Genomic DNA, 19418 nt, shown 5'->3' with positions numbered 1-19418 from the left:
TACAGATGGGATGACTGTCATTCAGGTCTAAGAACTGCCTGGAACTCTTCGTCTCGGGAGGTCCACATTTGCATCAGCCACAGAAGATCCCCCGCCCCCCACAATGGGCACAGACATCATGATGAGGCCCAGATTGGGCCAAACAGGACAGAAGGCAAGAGCTTTCCATTGGCAGTCTTTCTTAATCCCTCTATGTACCTGACATCCCAAAGATGATCCCATCTCTCATAGATAGGTAGATAGGTAGGTAGGTAGGTAGATAGATAGATAGATAAATAGATAGATAGATAGATAGATAGATAGATAGATAGATAGATAGATAGATAGATAGATAGATAGATCAGGTTGATTAAGGACCGGATGTTAAAGTTTCTTGGTAAATACTACTATGAAAGGCATTTGTTTAATCCATTTTGCTAATCATCTTCCTGCAGCTGGCCCATCTCTTCCTCCATGTTCAACATGACTGTCAGGAGACAGCTCCAGAGCTTCCTTTCTGCAGCTCTGAGGTACCTGAGAGGAGGAAGCTAGGTCTATGAGGAAGGAGTGGGGTGGTTCTCAGATTTCACTGAGGATTTGCTTGGTTTTCTTACAAGGTTCACTGACTTATACAACATCCATCAAGCTTATTACTACATAATTAACTTCTTTAAATGATATCAGAGGAAACCATTAAAAGATAGCTTTCATTCTTAATTGCATATAATGTTTGGTATTTCTGATACTCCTTTTTGGAAATTTAAGAAATAAAAAGCAAGAGAGCTGTCCCAGGCAGAAATAATGGATGCTAGAGGCAAAATGTGTAAGTTTGCTGAGATATCTAGAGGCTGTGCGGACTGACTGACCTATCACAGTTAGGTTTGGTAAATACCATGTTTGATGCGTGTACTGGCAACAGAATCACCTGACAGCGTACCCCATCTTTCATTAACACACAGTCGTCCGTATGTACATGCACCCAACAGACACTCATGAATGTTAAGTTGGTCATAGTGTGGATAATTGAAATCTGGAAGCTCGCACACATCCCCTGAACCGACGGTCATGCCTGTGTCACCAGTGTCTAGTTGATAAGAGAGTTTGAAAGAAGAGTTGACAAAGACAATTTAAGTATTTTGCTGTTGATGCTTTGTTTCTCTCCACTGAAGGGTCCAGTCCTTCACTGTGGGGAAGTCATGGCAGAAGGGACATGAGATGTCACATGGCCACATTGGGTACACAGTGATGAAGCAGAGAGCTGAATGCAGGTGCTCAGCTTGCTTCTTTTTTTTCTTTGTATCCAGTCCAGTATATCCTACCCATGGCATGGTATGCCTTACTTTAAGGAAGATTCTTTCCTCCTTGGTTAAACCTCTGTAGAGACTCTGTTACAGACATACCCAGAAGTGTGTCTCCTAGGCGACTCCAAATGCAAACAAACTCACCATAGAAGATTCACCACCATGGGGCCCGAGCTAGCATAAAAGACACCTGGAACCTTAGGAGTAAAGCGGCAAATTGAGCACTGCCCCGAAGATGGCCACAGTATAACAACATACTGCAATCACTGTTAGGTAAATGCCACTTCTCCTTTAACAAGACAACAAATGTGTTCAGTGGAACTTGAGTCTAAAGTTGCTCCACTGATGATCTGGACAATTTGATGTTCCGTGTGAGTGAGGGGCTTGGGGGGACCATCTGGAAATGTTTGAAATACAGATTTTCCAAAGAAAGCCCCTCAAGCCAGAAGCCATATCCCAACTCTTTCCATCTGACCACATCAATTCTGCAGGGGATATGGTGTCACCCCAAGATCCACTTCCCTCCTAAACAGCTGTAATATGATTTTAAGATTGTTTTGGGATTCTGAAGGGAGAGCAAACAAACTTCAAGCAATCCATCACAGAGCTGCTTGCTATGCAAGTATGAGGACAATGTTTAGGATGCATATTAAAAAGCCAGATGTGGTGGCAGTACGTGTATCCCCAGCACTGAGGAGGCAGAAACAGGTTAATCGCCGAGGCTCCATGGCCAGTCAGCCTAGAATACTTGTCAGGTTCTAGGTCAGTGAGAGTCCTAATCTCAAAATAGTGGAGAGGATCTAAGGCAGTGGTGGTCAACCTTCCTAATGCTGTGCACACACCCCACACGACCCCACACAAACACGGATATGCACACAGGATCAATAATAGACATTTTTAAATCCACTTGATATATTTTGAAAATGGGGGAATCAAAGTAGACTAGGTTAAATTTATAAATACAAAAAAAGTAACAGAACGGGGTGGGAGTCCTCGGTGGCTCAGTGGTTAAGAGCGTGTACTGCTCTCATAGAAGACCAGGTTGAGTTTTCTGCATCCACATGTGGTCACTCACCTGTAACCATAGCTCCAGCAGCTCTGGCCTTCTTAGGCACACTCATTCATATGGCATTACACACATACAGAGACACATACTCATAAATAAAAACTAAAACAATAACCCAGATCCCCACAGAAAAGGACTGTGGAAGAGCAAGGGTAGTTCATCATTAGACAAGCCTTGTGCTTTCAGCATGAAGGAGATTTTTGTTGCTTGTTAATATTTTAGAACAGCCAACATGGGGACCCATTGATGGTGGAGGAAGCCATCCCCACCTAATGACGTACTTTAACTTCTGTGTCAGTATATTTTTGTTAGAATCCATCCCACCTGTGTCTGTCAGTTCCTTTCCACTCGCCGCCTCCCATGACAAACTGGCTCATGTTTCTGCCTCACACTCTAAGCCAGTTATTAATATCAGCCCAGTGAGCTCTGCATCCACCAGGAGCATATGGTGTTTTTGAGAGGCAGAGCGACCATCCCCGTGACTTTTGGACTTGGCCCGTTGAACCCCTGAACAGTGAGTGCTGGGTTTGTGTTTTTAAGTAGTGTTGCCATAGGAGAGCTTAGTGGGACTCTTGTTTGCTTCTCATAGGAAACAATGGATGGTAAAGCCTGCTGAGACTCACAAAACCCATTTCCACTGCCTGTATTTCAACATCCCTCCAAGTTTTATGAGCCTGATAGGAGAGATTAATGAATTAGAAGCCTACTCCTTGTATTTCAGCTTTGGCTAATGGCAGGAGAAGCAGTTTATTAATAATACTGGATATAAAGGGCTTGGCTAAGGCATGGAGCTGCAGCTTGACACATCTTCCTCTGTTGCCTCTCCAGATAGAACCCCAGGGCTTCCAAAGGGAGTTTTCACTTACAGGAATCCATGTGGGAGAGCTGGAGGAGGCATGAGGCCCTGCTGTTTTTCCATGGTCTAGGTTTGGGGCAGAGAGGGCCGTCTTGTTGGATGGACCCACTGCTTACTAGTTTCATAACCAAAGGGCTTTATCTTTGCAGCTCTCTTTGTAATGGTCCCTTCTCAGAGACCTGTGAAGTAGGTCACTGTGTTTGCTGTCTGGCAAGGGAGGATCATGGAATTCAGAGAGCCGGATGGCTTGCCCAGTCCTCCTGAGCAGAGCTGACGACACAGTCCTTCTGGGAAGCCATACACTAGCATAGCTCTCTGTGGAGGTGGTATGGGTTCCATTCCTGAGCACGTGTGCACATCTAGATAGAATCTTACCAGAAGCATTGTGATGAATTAGAAAGACACAAGTGTGGGCCAGGTAAGGGTAGTTGTGAGACTGAATACAGGGACTCAGCCCCTCTCGGCCTCAGTTTCCCCACTTAAGAAATGCAAATTGTTACTTACCTTGCAGAGTTTTGGATGTTTGCTAGTAATGTCTATCACTGGCCACGAACAGTGACAACTATTTTAATATTGCCTGAAAAATCCTTCACTCGATGTGTTTTCAGGATCACCTACCATTTCCAGTTCAATTGCAGAGCCTCCAAACACCGTGCTTACAGGGAAACATTAGTCTGAAGAAGAAGCTGGTGTTGAACTGCCTCGCATTTGATGTCTTTCAGAACAGTGTGTACTGCACTCGTGTTGTGAGCGAGTGGGAAGATCCTATCTTGCTTACAACTCGAGACGTAAGGCTACAGCTGGGATCAGAGATAGTGGGGTGGCCCCACCCCTAGACCCCTTGCTTAGGGACAACCAGCATCTCCTTGTGTTCCCCTGCTGTGCACTTCCGTTGAAATCTTTGCTGACACAGCCTAGAACAGAAGATTGTTGGGACTCCGGAGGCAGGATGGGATTTGTGTTTTCCTCTGTACGTTTATACTATGAAAAGGCGTACTGCGTTTCCGCTGTGTAAAGGCACAGTGCTGGGCCAGAACTGCCCATGAGCCATTCACGTGGTGGGAGAAAAAAATGGTTATTGTATGAGTAACTCCAATAAGAGAGTGGGCTTCTTCGTGATTCAGAACTTTGTGGGACCCCTCCCCACAACGTGAGTATCATAATCTTCATAATGGCTTGATGAGCATAGGGAAAAAATGACTTAAAGATAAACCTTGCTGGGCATGGGAGATGATAGCCACGTGCTTGGCACACAAGCATGAGGGCCTGAGCTGAGATCTCCAGTGTCTATACAAAAGTTGAGTGTGGAGGCTGGAAATGGCTCAGTGGTCAAAACCATTTGCTTCTCTACAAAAAGACCCAGGTTCAGTTCCTGGCACCCACATGGTGGCTCACAACCATCTATGACTTCAGTTCTAGGAATCCAATGCCTTCCTCTGGCCTCTGTGGACTCTAGGCATACCCTTGGTGCACAGACGTACATGCAGGCAAACACCCATATTCAGACAATTTAAAACAAAACAAAAAGAACGGTGTTTGGTGGTGCGTGCCTGTAAACCTAGTGATGAGAGAGACCATGGAGACAAGCAGATCCTCGGAGTTCACAGGACAGCTAGCCTAGCCAATCAGTGAGTTCTGGGCTCAGTGAGAGACTTTGTTTAAAAAAAAAAAAAAAGACACCTGATATTAACATCTGGCTTCCACACATACATGCACACATAAGCATGCACACTGACACATGTGCACAAACCATGCATGTACCCCTGCCCTGCATACATGCACACAAAAATACAGCTCACCATCCCTGTAGCCACCAGAATAATTGAGAGTCAACATTGTTGCCAGTCCTGAAGGAAGCCATAGTTTCATTTAAACATGAAATGGTGTTCTCCAACCAGGCCCTCTGCATTATTAGTTAAATATCTGGAAGCTATATAATTATGTATATTCAATATATTATATATAACATATATATTCAATATATATTATATAACATATATATTATATATGTTCAATATATTATATATAACATATATTATATATATAGAAAAAACATTTTACAACAGTGAGCTGTTATAAATGAGCAAACCATGGAAGCAAGCTAAAGCTTTTACCAAGTGCTTTTATGAGAACTCAAGCTCAAAGATTCTCCACTCTCCATTCCTCATTTCCAATCCAGGAATGACATTCATGTGGTCAGCTAAGTTCTGCATAGAACAACCCCCACCGTCCCCACCTCCCCCTACCCCCATCACCACCACTACCATCCAGTCCATCCGAATTCCAATACCTGTTTCTTCACCCCACCTGAAGGGTGGCTGGTGGGTGCTCTGTTGCACGCTGGGGCTCTCATACCAAGCCTGGTACCAAGAGTATCCAACCAAAGCTTGGGGCATTTCATTGGGCCTTGTAAGAGGGCACTCTGACTGTGAGTCATGGAGAGGGTGGGAACTTAATGGATGATAACATTTTGACCATTTGGATTGCAGACTGTTTCTAATACCACTCAACAATACCTACGGAAATTAAGGGTCAATGTACAACTTACTTAGTGGCGAGCATGTAGTGGCTAAAAACCCCAGCCCTTCAGGAGCCCCAAGAGTGGATGAGGAAGAGGACACTTATTCATGAGTACAAAAGGGGTTTGTCTGAGGGCCTGCTGACATTCAAGCATCTGAGGCGTGTGTGGGATATGATGATGCCATGAAAAGAGAGGTATGATGAGTCGTATGGGTGAAAGAAAAGGGAGAGAAATGGCTTGGAAGGAAAAGCATGGGCCGAGTGGTGAGAGCCAGGTCCTGGAACCCCTCTGCCCCCTGGCGGGCACCTGACAGTCAGGTGGCCCTTCCCAAGCGCTACCAAGCTAAAGTAGGGCTTTGCTGACCATGTGTCCATTGGTTTCACCCTCGTAGGGCTCTCTCTCTCGCTCTCTCTCGCTCTCTCTCTGGTTTTTTTGAGACGGAGTTTCCCTTGTGTAGCTTTGGAGCCTTTCCTGGAACTCACTCTGTAGCCCAGGCTGGCCTTGAACTTACAGAGATTCACCTGCCTCTGCCTCCTGAGTGCTGGGATTAAAGGCTTGCACCACCACTACCGCCTGGCCCCTCCTAGGGCTTTCTATCCACAGGTCCGCCTGAGCCATACCCTCACTCTTCTCCTGGCTGGGTACTGAGAAAGGCTGGCTTTCTGATTCTGATGATTCATCTCAGTATTTACTGAGCACCACGCAGCATGCTGGGTCCTTGGCTTTTGTTTTTATCAGTCCTGAGAAACTACAGCAGTTAAGCCTATGGCCTTGGTGCCAAACAGATTTCTTTCCAAATCTCATCACAGCTTGTTCAGTATATGACCTTGGAGAGACTATCGATCTCTCCGGGCTTTGGTCTCTCCAACTGAGAGAAGACTAGTGTTAATTTGCAGCTGCTGGTGTTTCATGAGCCTAACATCAAAGTGTGGAGGGTCAGTTCATGCTAGCGATGAAGGAAATCATTCAAGACAGACGTTATTCTCTGTTCTCCCAGAGAAAGGAACATCCCTCTTGCAAAGACTACAGAGCCAGCCAGGATCTAAACCAGTTCCATCCAGCTCCAGATCCTCCTCTTTTTCCCTTCTTCGTGTTCACTGCCCAAATGTGGCCAAATATGTCTTTGTTTTTAGTTGAAGTTGGCTTTGTCAGATTTGTTGTGTGACCCTGACCTGCCAGATTATTTCCTGTCTTCCCTCCTGTTTTACATTATGTTGAGCTTTCTGGTTATATGTTGGCTTGAATCAAAAAACGCAGGGGCAGGGGGATAGGGGGGTAGGTGACGAATGCAGATTCTTTACAAATAATGAACTCTGGTGAAACACAGACCAACTACTTTAAATGTCAAAAGGTTGCTAGGCAGTTGTGGCTCCAGCTTTGAAAACAATGACCAGTGACCCTGACCAAGTCTGTACCTCTCAAGATCTCATGTGTCAAATGATGATGAAAAATGAAAGGATGATGAAAAATGAAATAGCATTCTGGTGCCAGCATCTCTTTAATACTTCCAGTACTAATTATTTTTCCTAGCTCAAAAGATGAAAATCACCTTGAAATTATGTCATAATCAGTAAGCAGGCTACAGCAATCAGGGCTGCAATAATTTAATGCCGTAGGTACTTCCTTTATTTTCATACATGTTTTCTCCTATCCAAGGTTCATACTGACGAACAAAACCTTTGCTCTGTATTAAGTCCCTCTCTATGATATGATTCAACTTTGGGCATCCTTGAATGGGGCCATAGTTAGCCAAGAAAATACAGCTTGAGCTGACAGTTCAGAAGTTCATAGAGCCCACAAAATCTACTTACTATTGAAAGTGCATACATTTCCAGTGAATTCCCAGACCACTTGAATTTGGGGACCTTAGTGGCTGCAAATCTCAACTGTACCATATAATGAACTGCAGGCCCTGACAGTCCCGTGCCAAATGTTTGTGTCCTGCCAACAACCTGATTCAGTTTCCCAGGTACATGCAAGCATGAGAGAGAGAGAGAGAGAGAGAGAGAGAGAGAGAGAGAGAGAGAGAGAGAGAGAGAGAGAGAGAGCGCAAAAACATCTTAACAGATTTTCATTGGATTTCTCAAGGTCAAAAAGACAATCTTAGTGAACATAACCCTCACTAGAATGCCAAGCACTTTCCAAATTAAGACAAGTTGAACATACTCAGCTTTGGAGTTTTTCTTGTTTAAACGATTTTCTGAGAAAGGTAGTCTGTTTTTCCCACTGTGATTTTCTTCTGAACAAGACCATTAAGTCTTCCAAGTAGGTGTCTATTTTAAACACAGTTATGATGTCAACACTTGTTGAAAACCAGTTAGTGTCACAGACTGTTGGTCCTGTTACCCAGGATCATCAGTAGAGTGGCTCCACCTCCTAGGAACCTGGACCTGCTCTAGGGTCATGTAGGTGACAGGCATGGCTTGGTAATGTTTCTGATAAACGCAATATCAGTTCTGCCTGAGCTTAGAATGGAGCACAGAAGTCATCCTGCGTCTCCAGGTGGAGAAGAGTCTGAGCAGTTCTGTGTGTTTTGGTCCTGAGCCTGTGAGTGTTTGGCTGAAGGGCAATGTGCTAGGCTATAACTAATAATTATTGCTATCGGGTCTGTTTCCTAGACACAAATATTCATTGCATTCTCTCCTCATCCTACAAGGAAGATGCTCTTCCCACCTCAGGTTACAGAAGTGCTAGCTGATGCTAGGGGGTCAGTGTCACTGGCTGAGGTCCCAGGCCAGAGGTGGACACGAAGCTCAAATCTCGTCAGTCTGAACCCAGGTCTTTCAACCACCATGGCCTATAGTCATTCTCTATGTCTCATGAATGTTCAGGAGAGGACCCAGGAGGGAAGCCCTCCAGGTTTAAGGGACAATGGTGACGAACAAGATGACAAACAACACCTGGCGGCCTCCTCATACGATCCTAGCACTTGGGAGGTACAGGAAGATTGTCAGTTTGAGGCCAGCCTGGGCTACAACTGGAGCCCAAGGCCGATCTGAACTGCAAGGAGACGTAAAGCCAAACAAAACAACTTACTCGAAGCTGACCTCATTGTGAGGCCGTGACCGTGACCTGTGGTCTCGGCATGTCCCACTGGTTGAGGGCAGACTGCCCGAATGTGAGTCAAATAACTCTTCACTGCTGTAAAGATAGTCTGGAAAATTCAGGACTGTCAGGCTCCAAGTGCACCGCTCTGTCCCACAGGCCATTCACACTTAGGGAGAGGAGCTGCTCCAGCCAAGGAACGTGGCTATTAGAGTCATCTAGTCTGACCAGTTTCCCCTGCAATTATGACCCTTTCTGAAGCAATGTCTCATCGGAAAGCGGGACCCAGTCAGTGGAGATGAAAGTGGGAAGTCTGGAGGCTAGTGTTCTGGGTGTGTCTGGACCCACCCCAGGAGGCTGGCAGCCATGGACCATTTAGTGTCCCACAGCTCTCCAGAGTCCATGGAAGGGCCCACCTCGCTGCAGAGGCATTTCTCTCTCTCTCTCTCTCTCTCTCTCTCTCTCTCTCTCTCTCTCTCTCTCTCTCTCTCTCTCTCTCTCTTCCCTTTGGAGCTGAGGACCAAACCCAGGGCCTTGCACTTGCTAGGCAAGTGCTCTACCACTAACCTACATCCCCAGCCCCAACAGTGGCATTTCTCAGGGGTCTCACTCTTCGACTTGTGTCTCAAGGGAACTTTGGTGAGTATTATCTTAGCTGTAGGATGTCGATGAAGACACAGAATAGGGTTAGAAAGCTCTTATCAAAAAGAAATATTTTTGCAGCCGTGACTCGCGTGTTTAAGACTCTTCACTGAATCAAAGGAAAAGTGTTTTTCTTTTGGTAGTAAAAGAGACTCCAAGCACAGCACATGCTGTTCTTTGCCTTAACAACAACAACAATAACAACAACAACAACAACAAAATCCACAACTAAGGAAGGGGAAAGTGAAGGTTGAATGAAAAGAATAAACTAGAAAAGCTATTATGTCATAGAGAGGGTTTTTGTCTGCTTATTTTGCTGGGGGACCAAAATAATTAGAAAATGTACTTTTCTTGTGGGTCCCAGGAATCAGTATTATTTCCATATAAAAATCAGCTATTTGTGGTTTTGAGGCAAGGGCTTGCAAGCTGGGAGCAGCAGGAAGGAGAAGAAACTAATCATTGGGAACCAGGAGCCAGCATCCCTTTCCATCCGCCTCACTCTCTTTGGAGGATGCCACTGGCCCAGCTGCCCAGCAGACAAATGAACCTGGCAAGGGATTACATTATTTGCGCCAATATTTTGATGGCGTCAATGGACAACTTCATAGTTTGTAAGACTCCGTTATCTATTATCTCTTAAATTTTTAATAAAACAGTCTTATCAGATGCTCCACAAACTCCCCTTGGCCTCTGAAAATGGGGAAAAGACAAGCAGAAGTGTTCATGATGGGGGTGGGTTATTTTTGTGCTTCTATAGAAAATAAACTTGGCCCCAAATAACCTTGAATGTCATATCAGAAATCAAAGATCCTGTCCTATGATTTTAAAATACATTTGAGATAAGAACAAGATCTGGAGAGGTTGATAAGACATGCAGCAAAAATACACATCAATTTCAAACAAGTCAGCAAGTTAAAAACTCTGCTGGAACTCACAGATTGAAAAACAACAACTAGGAAGTATTTTCTCCTGAAAAATTGATGCTACTAAATAGCTTACTCCCAGGAATACTCATTATATCCCAAAGCAGAAAAAGAAATTGATATCAAAGGATTGTGATAGTCAGCATTTTAATCCACAGTAAAATCTGTGTGTGTGTTCATGCTGACAGTTGATACTGGGACAAACAAGTTTGTATCTACCAGGGATTCAGATCTGGACTCAAGGGGAAGAGCCAAACAGGACATGGCCAAGTTCCTGTTTGTCGTGGGTGTTTTGAATGAAATGGGAACATGTTTGCTCGGTGATTTTATCGATCTATCTTCATGGGAGCATCTCACTGACTAATGTTCGTTTTGTTCCTGTTTGCTATAGTGACAGTTTCAACAAAACCAATCAATATGGACTACTTTTAATTTAACAGAGCAGGAAGAAGGCTGCCAGCGAAATTACTTTTTCTGGTTACCTAAGATTGTAGGAGCAATAGCCTTCTGCCTAAATGGACCTGAGAAATGGAAACAGCTGAAAGATGGGAGTCACCCATGGGCCTTCCAACTAAGCATAGATATGCTGACCTTTTGTGTGTATTGCCCTTTCCCCCCTCAATACTTCAATTATGAAATCCACTTAAATACAGAAGGGTGCACACAAAACTCATATGCACAGGGTTTCCTTATTTCCTTTTATTGTGTGTGTGTGTGGGGGGGTGTATGTGTATGATTTTATTTGTTTTTTTTTTTTCTTTTTCTTTTTGTGTTTTGAGAAAAGGTCTAGCTATATAGCTCAGGCTGGCCTGGAGCCTTCTATGTAGCCCAAGCTAGCCTCAAACTTATGATCTTCCCATACCATGCTCTCTGTATGGGATAACCAAATCGTTTAAAAGTGATCGTGAGTGGCCGGGCGGTGGTGGCGCACGCCTTTAATCCTAGCACTCGGGAGGCAGAGCCAGGTGGATCTCTGTGAGTTTAAGGCCAGCCTGGGCTACCAAGTGAGTTCCAGGAAAGGCGCAAAGCTACACAGAGAAACCCTGTCTCGGAAAAAAAAAAAAAAAAAAAAGTGATCGTGAGTGTACTGACAAGAAAGGAAACCTGGCTAGAAGCTCTTCCCATCCCTCTTCTTTACCTCTGCCCTGTGATGGGTGATCTTGACTGTTAACGTGAGTGTATTTGGAACTACCTGGAGACGCACCTTGGGAATATTTTTTAAAATGCTTTCAAAGAGGTTTAATGAAGAGAGAAGACCAACCCAGAATAGGGATGGTCACAGACTGAATTCAAAGGAGAAAATGAGTTGAGGACCAGTATACATGTCTCTTTGCTTCTTGACTTCAGTTACAGTATGACCAGCTATTTCATGCTCCTGCCTTACCATGATGGACTGTATCCCCTCCAACCATGAGTTCTAATAAAACCCACTCCCTTATGTTGCTTCTTGTCATGTATGTTTGTCATTTATTTTTACTCTTTTGGGGAACCCACTACACAGCTCCCAAATAAATCACACACAGAGGCTTATTCTTAATTATGAATGCCTGGCCTTAGCTTGGCTTGTTTCTAGCCAGCTTTTCTTAACTTTAAATTATCCCATCTACCTTTTGCCTCTGGGCTTTTCCTGTTCTCTTACTTCTGTAAACCTTACTCTTACTCTGTGGCTTGCTGTGTAGCTGGGTGATTGTCCCCTGGAGTCCTCCTCTGGCTACTACTTTTTCCTCCCAGATTTCTCCTTTTATATATTCTCTCTGCCTGCCAGCCCCGCCTATCCCTTCTCCTGCCTTGCTATTGGCCGTTCAGTTCTTTATTAGACCATCAGGTGTTTTAGACAGGCACAGTAACACAGCTTCACAGAGTTAAACAAATGCCACATAAACAAAAGTAACACACCTTAAAATAATATTCTACAACATACGTTGTTGCGGCAAGGAGAACATTAACTCAGGATCCATTCCTTTCTTCATATTTACCCTTTCAGCCATTATTGCCCACACACATACTCCTCAACTGGGCATGGTGCCCAAGCTCTCTACCTTGGGTAAAAGTGCTGACACTGAGTGTTTGCTTTTGTTCCTTGCTTTGTGAGGTCCGATTTTGTCTTTGAAGGTTCATCCTAGTCTTGTCTATCACTGTAGTTTAATTGTCATTGTGGTATGGCATTCCATTTCATGTCTATGCCACCCACCATTTATCTCTGCCACCCTAGTTGTAGGGAGCACAGAAAGCCCTGAGTGAGTGAAGTCCCGAGGGAATGCACACCGTCAACATGGGCATAGCCATGTCAAGGACCCGAGAGCCTCAGACCCATGAAGAAAATAGCAAAGCCTTCTCCCCTGGAGTGAGGCTTGGGGGACAATGGTATGTGCTCTGTGTGTGGATGGTGATAGTGTGTGCAGACTGTTTGCTGTAGCTTTCTCTCCCTGGATGTTTAGAGCATGAAGACTGGTCCCCTACAGAGAGTGCCCCTGCTGCAATTTGTTAAAACTGTCCCCTTGATTCAGCTGTATACCATAACCCTGCTTCCTTGTCTGTCTGTATGCAGTAACCCCTCCTCCTTGTCTATCTGTCTGTAATGACCCCGCCTCTCTTCTCCACTCCATATAGATACCCTGAGTTTCTGGAATGCTGTGGTTTCGCCAGCAAAGAACCCAGACCACCTGATCACAGCTTGTCTGTGTTTGTGTCCAAATCTGTTTTCTCTTCATTCCCTTACTGCCCAGTCAGGTCCAAGGCCCTAGAAGCCATGCATGGACATGGCACTTGTCCATGGACTAGGCATTTGTATTGTCTCCAAGTTAAAGGTGCTATGAAGATCATGTGGATACATGCTTTTCTGAAGGAAGCCATGTGGTTCTTTCAAAGAGTATGATGCATAAGAGTATAAACATGGTATGTACTCACTCGTAAGTGGATACTAGATATAAAGCAAAGAACAATCAGACTGCAACCCACAGAACCAGTGCTATGGGATGTTCTGTATGTCCTGTGGGAGCCTGTTCTTGGGTTCCTCGTGGCTTTACCCAGAAGGTCCGCATAGAGGATGATTAGGACCACGGACCTGAGTGCAGGTGTCTGAGATGGTCTGCACTTGACTGTGCTGTGGGATGGTCTGTATGTCAAGTTGCTCTGATTGGTTAATAAATAAAACACTGATTGGCCCGTGGCTAGGCAGGAAGTATAGGCGGGACTAACAGAGAGGAGAAATAAAAGAACAGGAAGACAGAAGGAGTCACTGCCAGCCGCCACCCTGAAAAGATGCCAGTAAGCCACGAGCCATGTGGCAAGGTATAGATTTATGGAAATGGATTAACTTAAGCTATAAGAACATTTAGCAAGAAGCCTGCCATCGCCATACAGTTTGCAAGCAAAATAAGTCTCTGTGTTTACTTGGTTGGGTCTGAGTGGCTGAGGGACTGGCGGGTGACAAAGATTTGTCCTGACTGTGGGCAAGGCAAAAAAATTCTAGCTACAAACCAGGGAGGCTATATAGCAGGGGGAACCCTAGGATGACTGTGGCTTATAATAAGTTTTGGTTTTACTCAATCACTAGGCAAGCCTCAGCGAACCATTTCACTATTAGGATAAGAATTTGTGCTGTATCAAGCTGATACTAGAAAAATAAATAAATAAAAATGAGAAAAAAACAAAAAACAAAAAAACAAAACAAAAAACCACTCAGGTTGCCATCCCCCCCACCTCACCCCCCAAAAAAGAGTATACAGGGTATTGTGGCCACTGTAAAATATTTAAGCATTAAAATTTAAAGTAGAAGAAAAAAATTAAAAAAAAATATTTAAGCATCATTGTCTAAGTGGTGTTTCTATGACTTCATGTGTATATAATAACCATCATTTTAATGGATATATTATGCTCTATCCATGGCTGAATAATAGTTTAGTTACCATCTTATTTTCCAATTTATCTTATATAATTAAAATAATTTAAAATTCACCTGCATGTATTTACTTATAAAACACATTAAAAATGTTAAATATGTGATTTATTTCTCTTGACCTTGACCTATTTGCCGGATGTGGAATCGAGATGGAGATCCTGCATCCCAAGCTCTCAAACTTCCTGTCAGGCCCCCAAACTGGAAGATTCCAAGTCTGATTCTGATGGGCTGGGTTGCAATAAAAGGGTGGGTATGCTAAGAGCACTGTTTATAGGTGCTGTATATTGAAACATGAATGAACTTTGGGTGTAGACTCAGAGCCCACACCCAACATATATCGTGTCTATAAAAAGATTCAAAAGCTGAAGAGAAAAATATGAGAATTCACTGGTCCCAATAACTTTTGAAAAGAGGTAACTCAACCTGTACAGAGAAATAGCTTATTGAAGAGCTGGGATATGATGATTGGGGCAGGAACCCCCTCTCCCCCGCAGTGAGCAATGTTGAGTACAGTGTCTTAATATTCAAGACATAAAGTATGCAAAGGATAATTAAATGGTTGAAGGTGCAGTGGCCATATTTTACAGCCATTTGTTTGTTATAAGTCCACCTTCCTATTTTTTACTTTGTAAAATTTATAATATTTAAAAATCAACCCTGTAATCTTGTAAGCTATGGTCTCTTACATGGAGATTGTATTTGTTCAACTATAACTTCAAGGGATTTATTTCCTTAGAAAGTGTGGTGGATGTTTGCCCTACAAGGAAAATCCTTCAGTTTGGCTTAATATTTCTATTAAGTTTTCAGTTTCTAAGCCACCCAATTCTGTCTTAAAATATAATTAAGATGTCCTCTTCTCCCGTCTTCAACATCCTCCCTGTCTTCTTCTGTCTTCTTTTTTTTCCTTTTCTTTTTCTTTTCCTTTTTCTTTCTTTCTTTTTTTTTTTTTTTTTTTTTTTTTTTTTTTTTTTTTTTTTTTTTTTTTGAGACAGGGTTTCTTTGTGTAGCTTTGGAGCCTGTCCTGGATCTCACTCTGTAGACCAGGCTGGCCTCGAACTCACAGAGTTCTGCCCCTGGGATTAAAGGCGTGCGCTACCACTGCCTGGACTCCTCCCTGTGTTCTTTAACGTCCTATAGCAATTTCCAGTGCAGGCGACTGCGACTCTGTTTGCCGAACCACTTTGGAGTCCAATTAAACCTTCCATGTGCTTTGACACAGGAACCGAGGTTGCTAGGAGATCACCTGTGCCCGCAGCACCCTGGTCCAGCGAGAGCAGGAGAGGAGAGTTGGAGGGTAGAGCTGAGCTGCCTGCCACCACCCGGGGATCTCAGGTGAGAAACGGGTCTCTCTCACCATCCCTCTGTCTCTCGAGCACTCACCTATTGCTCTTTCTTTTCTGATTTTGGGAAGAATGGAAAGGTCTCCAAGGAAGCCCTGACTGAGGACACCCAGGCTGAAGGCTCAGGCTATGGGAGGGAGGGGAAGGTTCCTCACCAACCTGTGTGTCATTCTTGCCCCTCCCCCGCCTTTGGCTGAAACACAGGCAAAAGAAATTGTTGCGTGAAGAAAAGACTCCAGGTGCTTACCGTTGCCAGTGACGGCTGCATAACTCTGATAAGATGTTCCCTTCTGTGAGAATGCAGAATGGAGCCAGTTGTTACAGAAATCAATGAAGATTCCTCAATGTGGGAGGAGATTTGAGCACAGCATTCATCTGTCTCCTTAGCCCTCACCTTGCCCTTTATAGTTTTGAGTGAAAAAGTGACCGATGACATGGCTGGCCATGCAAATCTTGCCACTCTGTTAAGGTATTTGTGGTCATTTGAGAGGGTGTACAGAAGTCTCAGTTTAAGGCTTGGAAACGGGTTCATTTGCCTGCTTGTTTTCTGGAAAGGAAGTTAAGAATGGTGTTAACCCTCTCCACTAGATGCTCAGTTAAAACGTTCCTGCAGTGTGGAAAACCAATCACAGGTAAGCACAGGTTGAGATTCCAGCTATACAAAACAAAATGAAACAGGCACAAGTTTCTATAACCCGGAGATGTGGAGGGAAGGAAACATGATGATATTCTACTCGGTGGCCAGAACACACCAGAGAGGTCTGGAGGAAAGTTCCCGAAATCAGAAAGGCCCTGTGCCATTCATTTTTTTTTCTTTTTCTTTTTTTTTTTTAAACATTTATTTATTTATTTATGTGCCATTCATTTTTGAAGAATGTTTTCACTATTTGCATCTCCCATATGCTTCTCTCGTGGGAATCCCAGTTGGCGAGTTCGATAGCATAAAAAGAGAATGCTCATTATGGAAGTCTCGCGACCCATTCCTTGCAGAGAGAAAGGCAAGTTTGGCATCCAGAAGAACAACTCAGGGCTGGGACTGGAGAGATGATGGATGTAGTGGTGCTCTTTCAGGGGACCCCACTTCAGTACTCAGAACTACATCAGATGATCCCCAACTGTCTATAACCCCAGCTACAGGGGATCCAAATCCCCTTCCAGCCTCTGAGGGGACTGCACTCATGTGCACATACCTAAACACAGACATGCATAAATTTTGAAAAGTTAAATCTTAAATCTTACAACAATAACAAAAGCCAGTGGCTATGACATAAAGTCTCCAAAGTGAGTAGGAGAAAAAATATTTTAGTTCACTGGTTGGCTACAGATAGGTAGAGCATCCGCCGGAAGGCTTCACTAAAGAAATAAGGCATATACATATGTACTGCAGGATGCTGATTGTCCTCTTTCTATCTTTTAGGGAGCAAGAAGACCCAAAAATGAGTGGCAAAAACTGGATATTAATTTCTACTACTTCACCCCAAAGCCTGGAAGATGAAATTCTGGGGCGACTTCTGAAAATTCTATTTGTTTTGTTTGTTGACTTAATGTCCATTATATATGTCGTTATAACTTCCTAAAAACCCGACTTCCTTTACTCCGTGTGTACGTTTCCAACGAAATCCCAGTGAATAAAGATCTGCATTTTAATGTGATGAGTGGCATTAAGCTGGTGACATCACCAATTTATTCTAGAAACTAGACATTAGGTTGAACACCATATAATGAGTTTCTTAGTTCTTTATGGTTTACAAATAAGATTCACAGAAATTGAAGTGGGATTTCTTTTTGTGAAACTTTCACACTATTAAGAATAAAACATTGTCTAGGAGTGGTGGCACATACCTTTAATCCCAGCACTCGGGAGGGAAAGGCAGGTGGATCTCTGTGAGTTCAAGGCCAACCTGGTCTACAGAGTGAGTTCCAGGACAGCCAGGGCTATAGAAAGAGACCTTGTCTCACCTCCCCCAAAAAAGGAATACAACATTAAATTTTTTTCTTTGAATGTCATTGTTACTTAGAGTAAAGCTGGTAGCGAAGTTGACTTTTTAAGGGTGTATACCATCTATTTAGGGGGTTGTGCACGTATGGGGGCAATGAGTGAATCCATGCTTGTGCCTAGAGCCCGAGGATGGCTTTGGGTGTGTTCCTTTAGGGCTCCCCATCTTGTGTTTTTTTTTTTTTTTTGGTTTTTCGAGACAGGGTTTCTCTGTATAGCTTTGCGCCTTTCCTGGAACTCACTTGGTAGCCCAGGCTGGCCTCGAACTCACAGAGATCCGCCTGGCTCTGCCTCCCTAGTGCTGGGATTAAAGGCGTGCGCCACCACTGCCCGGCTCCCATCTTGTGTTTTGAGAGAGTGTCTCTCATTGATCCTAGGAACTCACTGTTTTTGCTCGACTGACTACTCAGGGAGCTGTCCACAATCCTCTGGTCCTCCAGTGCTAGGGTCACAGACATGTCCTCCCTGACAGCCCTAGTATCTTAACTTAGGATCCATGCTCGCATGTCAAGCACATTGAGTTTGCCCATCAAGTCATCTTTCTGGGCCCTGTGTAATAGTTTAAATGAGAAATGTCCCCACGGGATATTTGAGTACCTGGTCCCCAATTGGTGGCACTCCTTTCAGATGTTTCAAAGGGGTGCGTCTCAAATATTTATATTCTCCCCCCCAACTTCTTATTCACTCTCTGCTTCGTGGTTGGAGTTAGAGATTCGATCACTTGAATTCTTCCTCTTGCTACCATGCCTGCCTGCTGCCATGCCTCCGCCACTCATGATGGCATAAGCCTTTGAACCATGAGCCAAGTAAACGCCCCCTTCTATAAGTTGCCTTGGTCATGGTGTTTTATCACAGCAACACAGAAGTAATACGTTGTCATGTTTTTAAACACAGCAAGCTTACACCTAACATCCCAGAAGCATTACCTATCTAAAGCATGCAATGTAACAACAGACTAGGCTCATTAAAAAATGCAAACATGTGCCGGGTGGTGGTGGCACACGCCTTTAATCCCAGCAGTCGGGAGGCAGAGGCAGGTGGATCTCTGTGAGTTCGAGGCCAGCCTGGGCTACCAAGTGAGTTCCAGGAAAGGCGTAAAGCTACACAGAGAAACCCTGTCTCGAAAAACAAAAACAAACAAACAAAAAAAAATGCAAACATGCACACTTACACATCCTTACAAACTAATAGGAACATGGTTTTTTCTTAACACTGTACAATTAAATAAGAAATATTTCCACCAACACATACATAAAAGCTAGGAACAGAAATGATTGAGAGAAGCTGGGCAGTGGTGGAACACACCTTCTGCACTCAGAAGGCAGAGGCAGGCGGATCTCTGTGAGTTCAAGGCCAACCTGGTCTACAGAGTTAGTTCTAGGACAGCCAAGGCTACACAAAGAAGCTCTGTCCTGAAAAACAGACAAGCAAATGCTTGAAAGAGAATCTGAGTAAAGAGGAACTCACGGGAAAAGAAGATAAACAGACTAAAGTCTGTGTTAAACAGCTGCTGAATGGTGTTTACCGTAGGCTTACAATCACTCAAGGAAACAGGTGTATTCTGTCTATGTTGAGCCAATGAAGAAACTGAATCTCGGAGGATGTGTGCCAGCTTGAGGCCAAAGTGAGGATGTGGCAAAGCAAGGCCTTGATCCACAATATCATATTCCCTCCAAAGGTAAATAAAAGTACATGAATAGGATAAGCTTATTAAAACCAAATCTGTGCTTGCCTTTTTTTTCCCTCACTCTGGTCTGTTGCTGTATTTCATGTGTCGTTGTCCTGCTTTATTGTCTCATTGCCCATTTGAAAATCTTTCATCAAGAAAAAAAGTTAAATTTACCTTTT

The 19418-nt window shown here is 43.9% G+C and overlaps 1 protein-coding gene across 2 annotated transcripts; it reads left to right on the top strand.

The window, feature by feature from the left end:
• The first annotated feature begins 340 nt into the window (after nt 1-340).
• Nucleotides 341-17226, top strand: Mrln (myoregulin). 2 transcript variants are annotated; one of them, XM_042265860.2, is made up of 3 exons: nt 341-2860; nt 15454-15566; nt 16992-17226. In XM_042265860.2, exon 3 carries the CDS (start codon nt 17011-17013, stop codon nt 17149-17151), a length of 141 nt encoding a protein of 46 aa, XP_042121794.1. In that variant the 5' UTR covers nt 341-2860; nt 15454-15566; nt 16992-17010; the 3' UTR covers nt 17152-17226. The 2 variants fall into 2 exon arrangements, with proteins under 2 accessions (XP_042121794.1, XP_076413128.1); XM_076557013.1 differs by lacking the exon at nt 341-2860 and adding an exon at nt 14207-14480.
• Nucleotides 17227-19418: the final 2192 nt, after the last annotated feature.

Source organism: Peromyscus maniculatus, chromosome 21, assembly GCF_049852395.1.
Source record: "Peromyscus maniculatus bairdii isolate BWxNUB_F1_BW_parent chromosome 21, HU_Pman_BW_mat_3.1, whole genome shotgun sequence".
Taxonomy (NCBI): Eukaryota; Metazoa; Chordata; class Mammalia; order Rodentia; family Cricetidae; genus Peromyscus; species Peromyscus maniculatus.
This window is presented reverse-complemented; position numbering and strand designations above follow the sequence as displayed.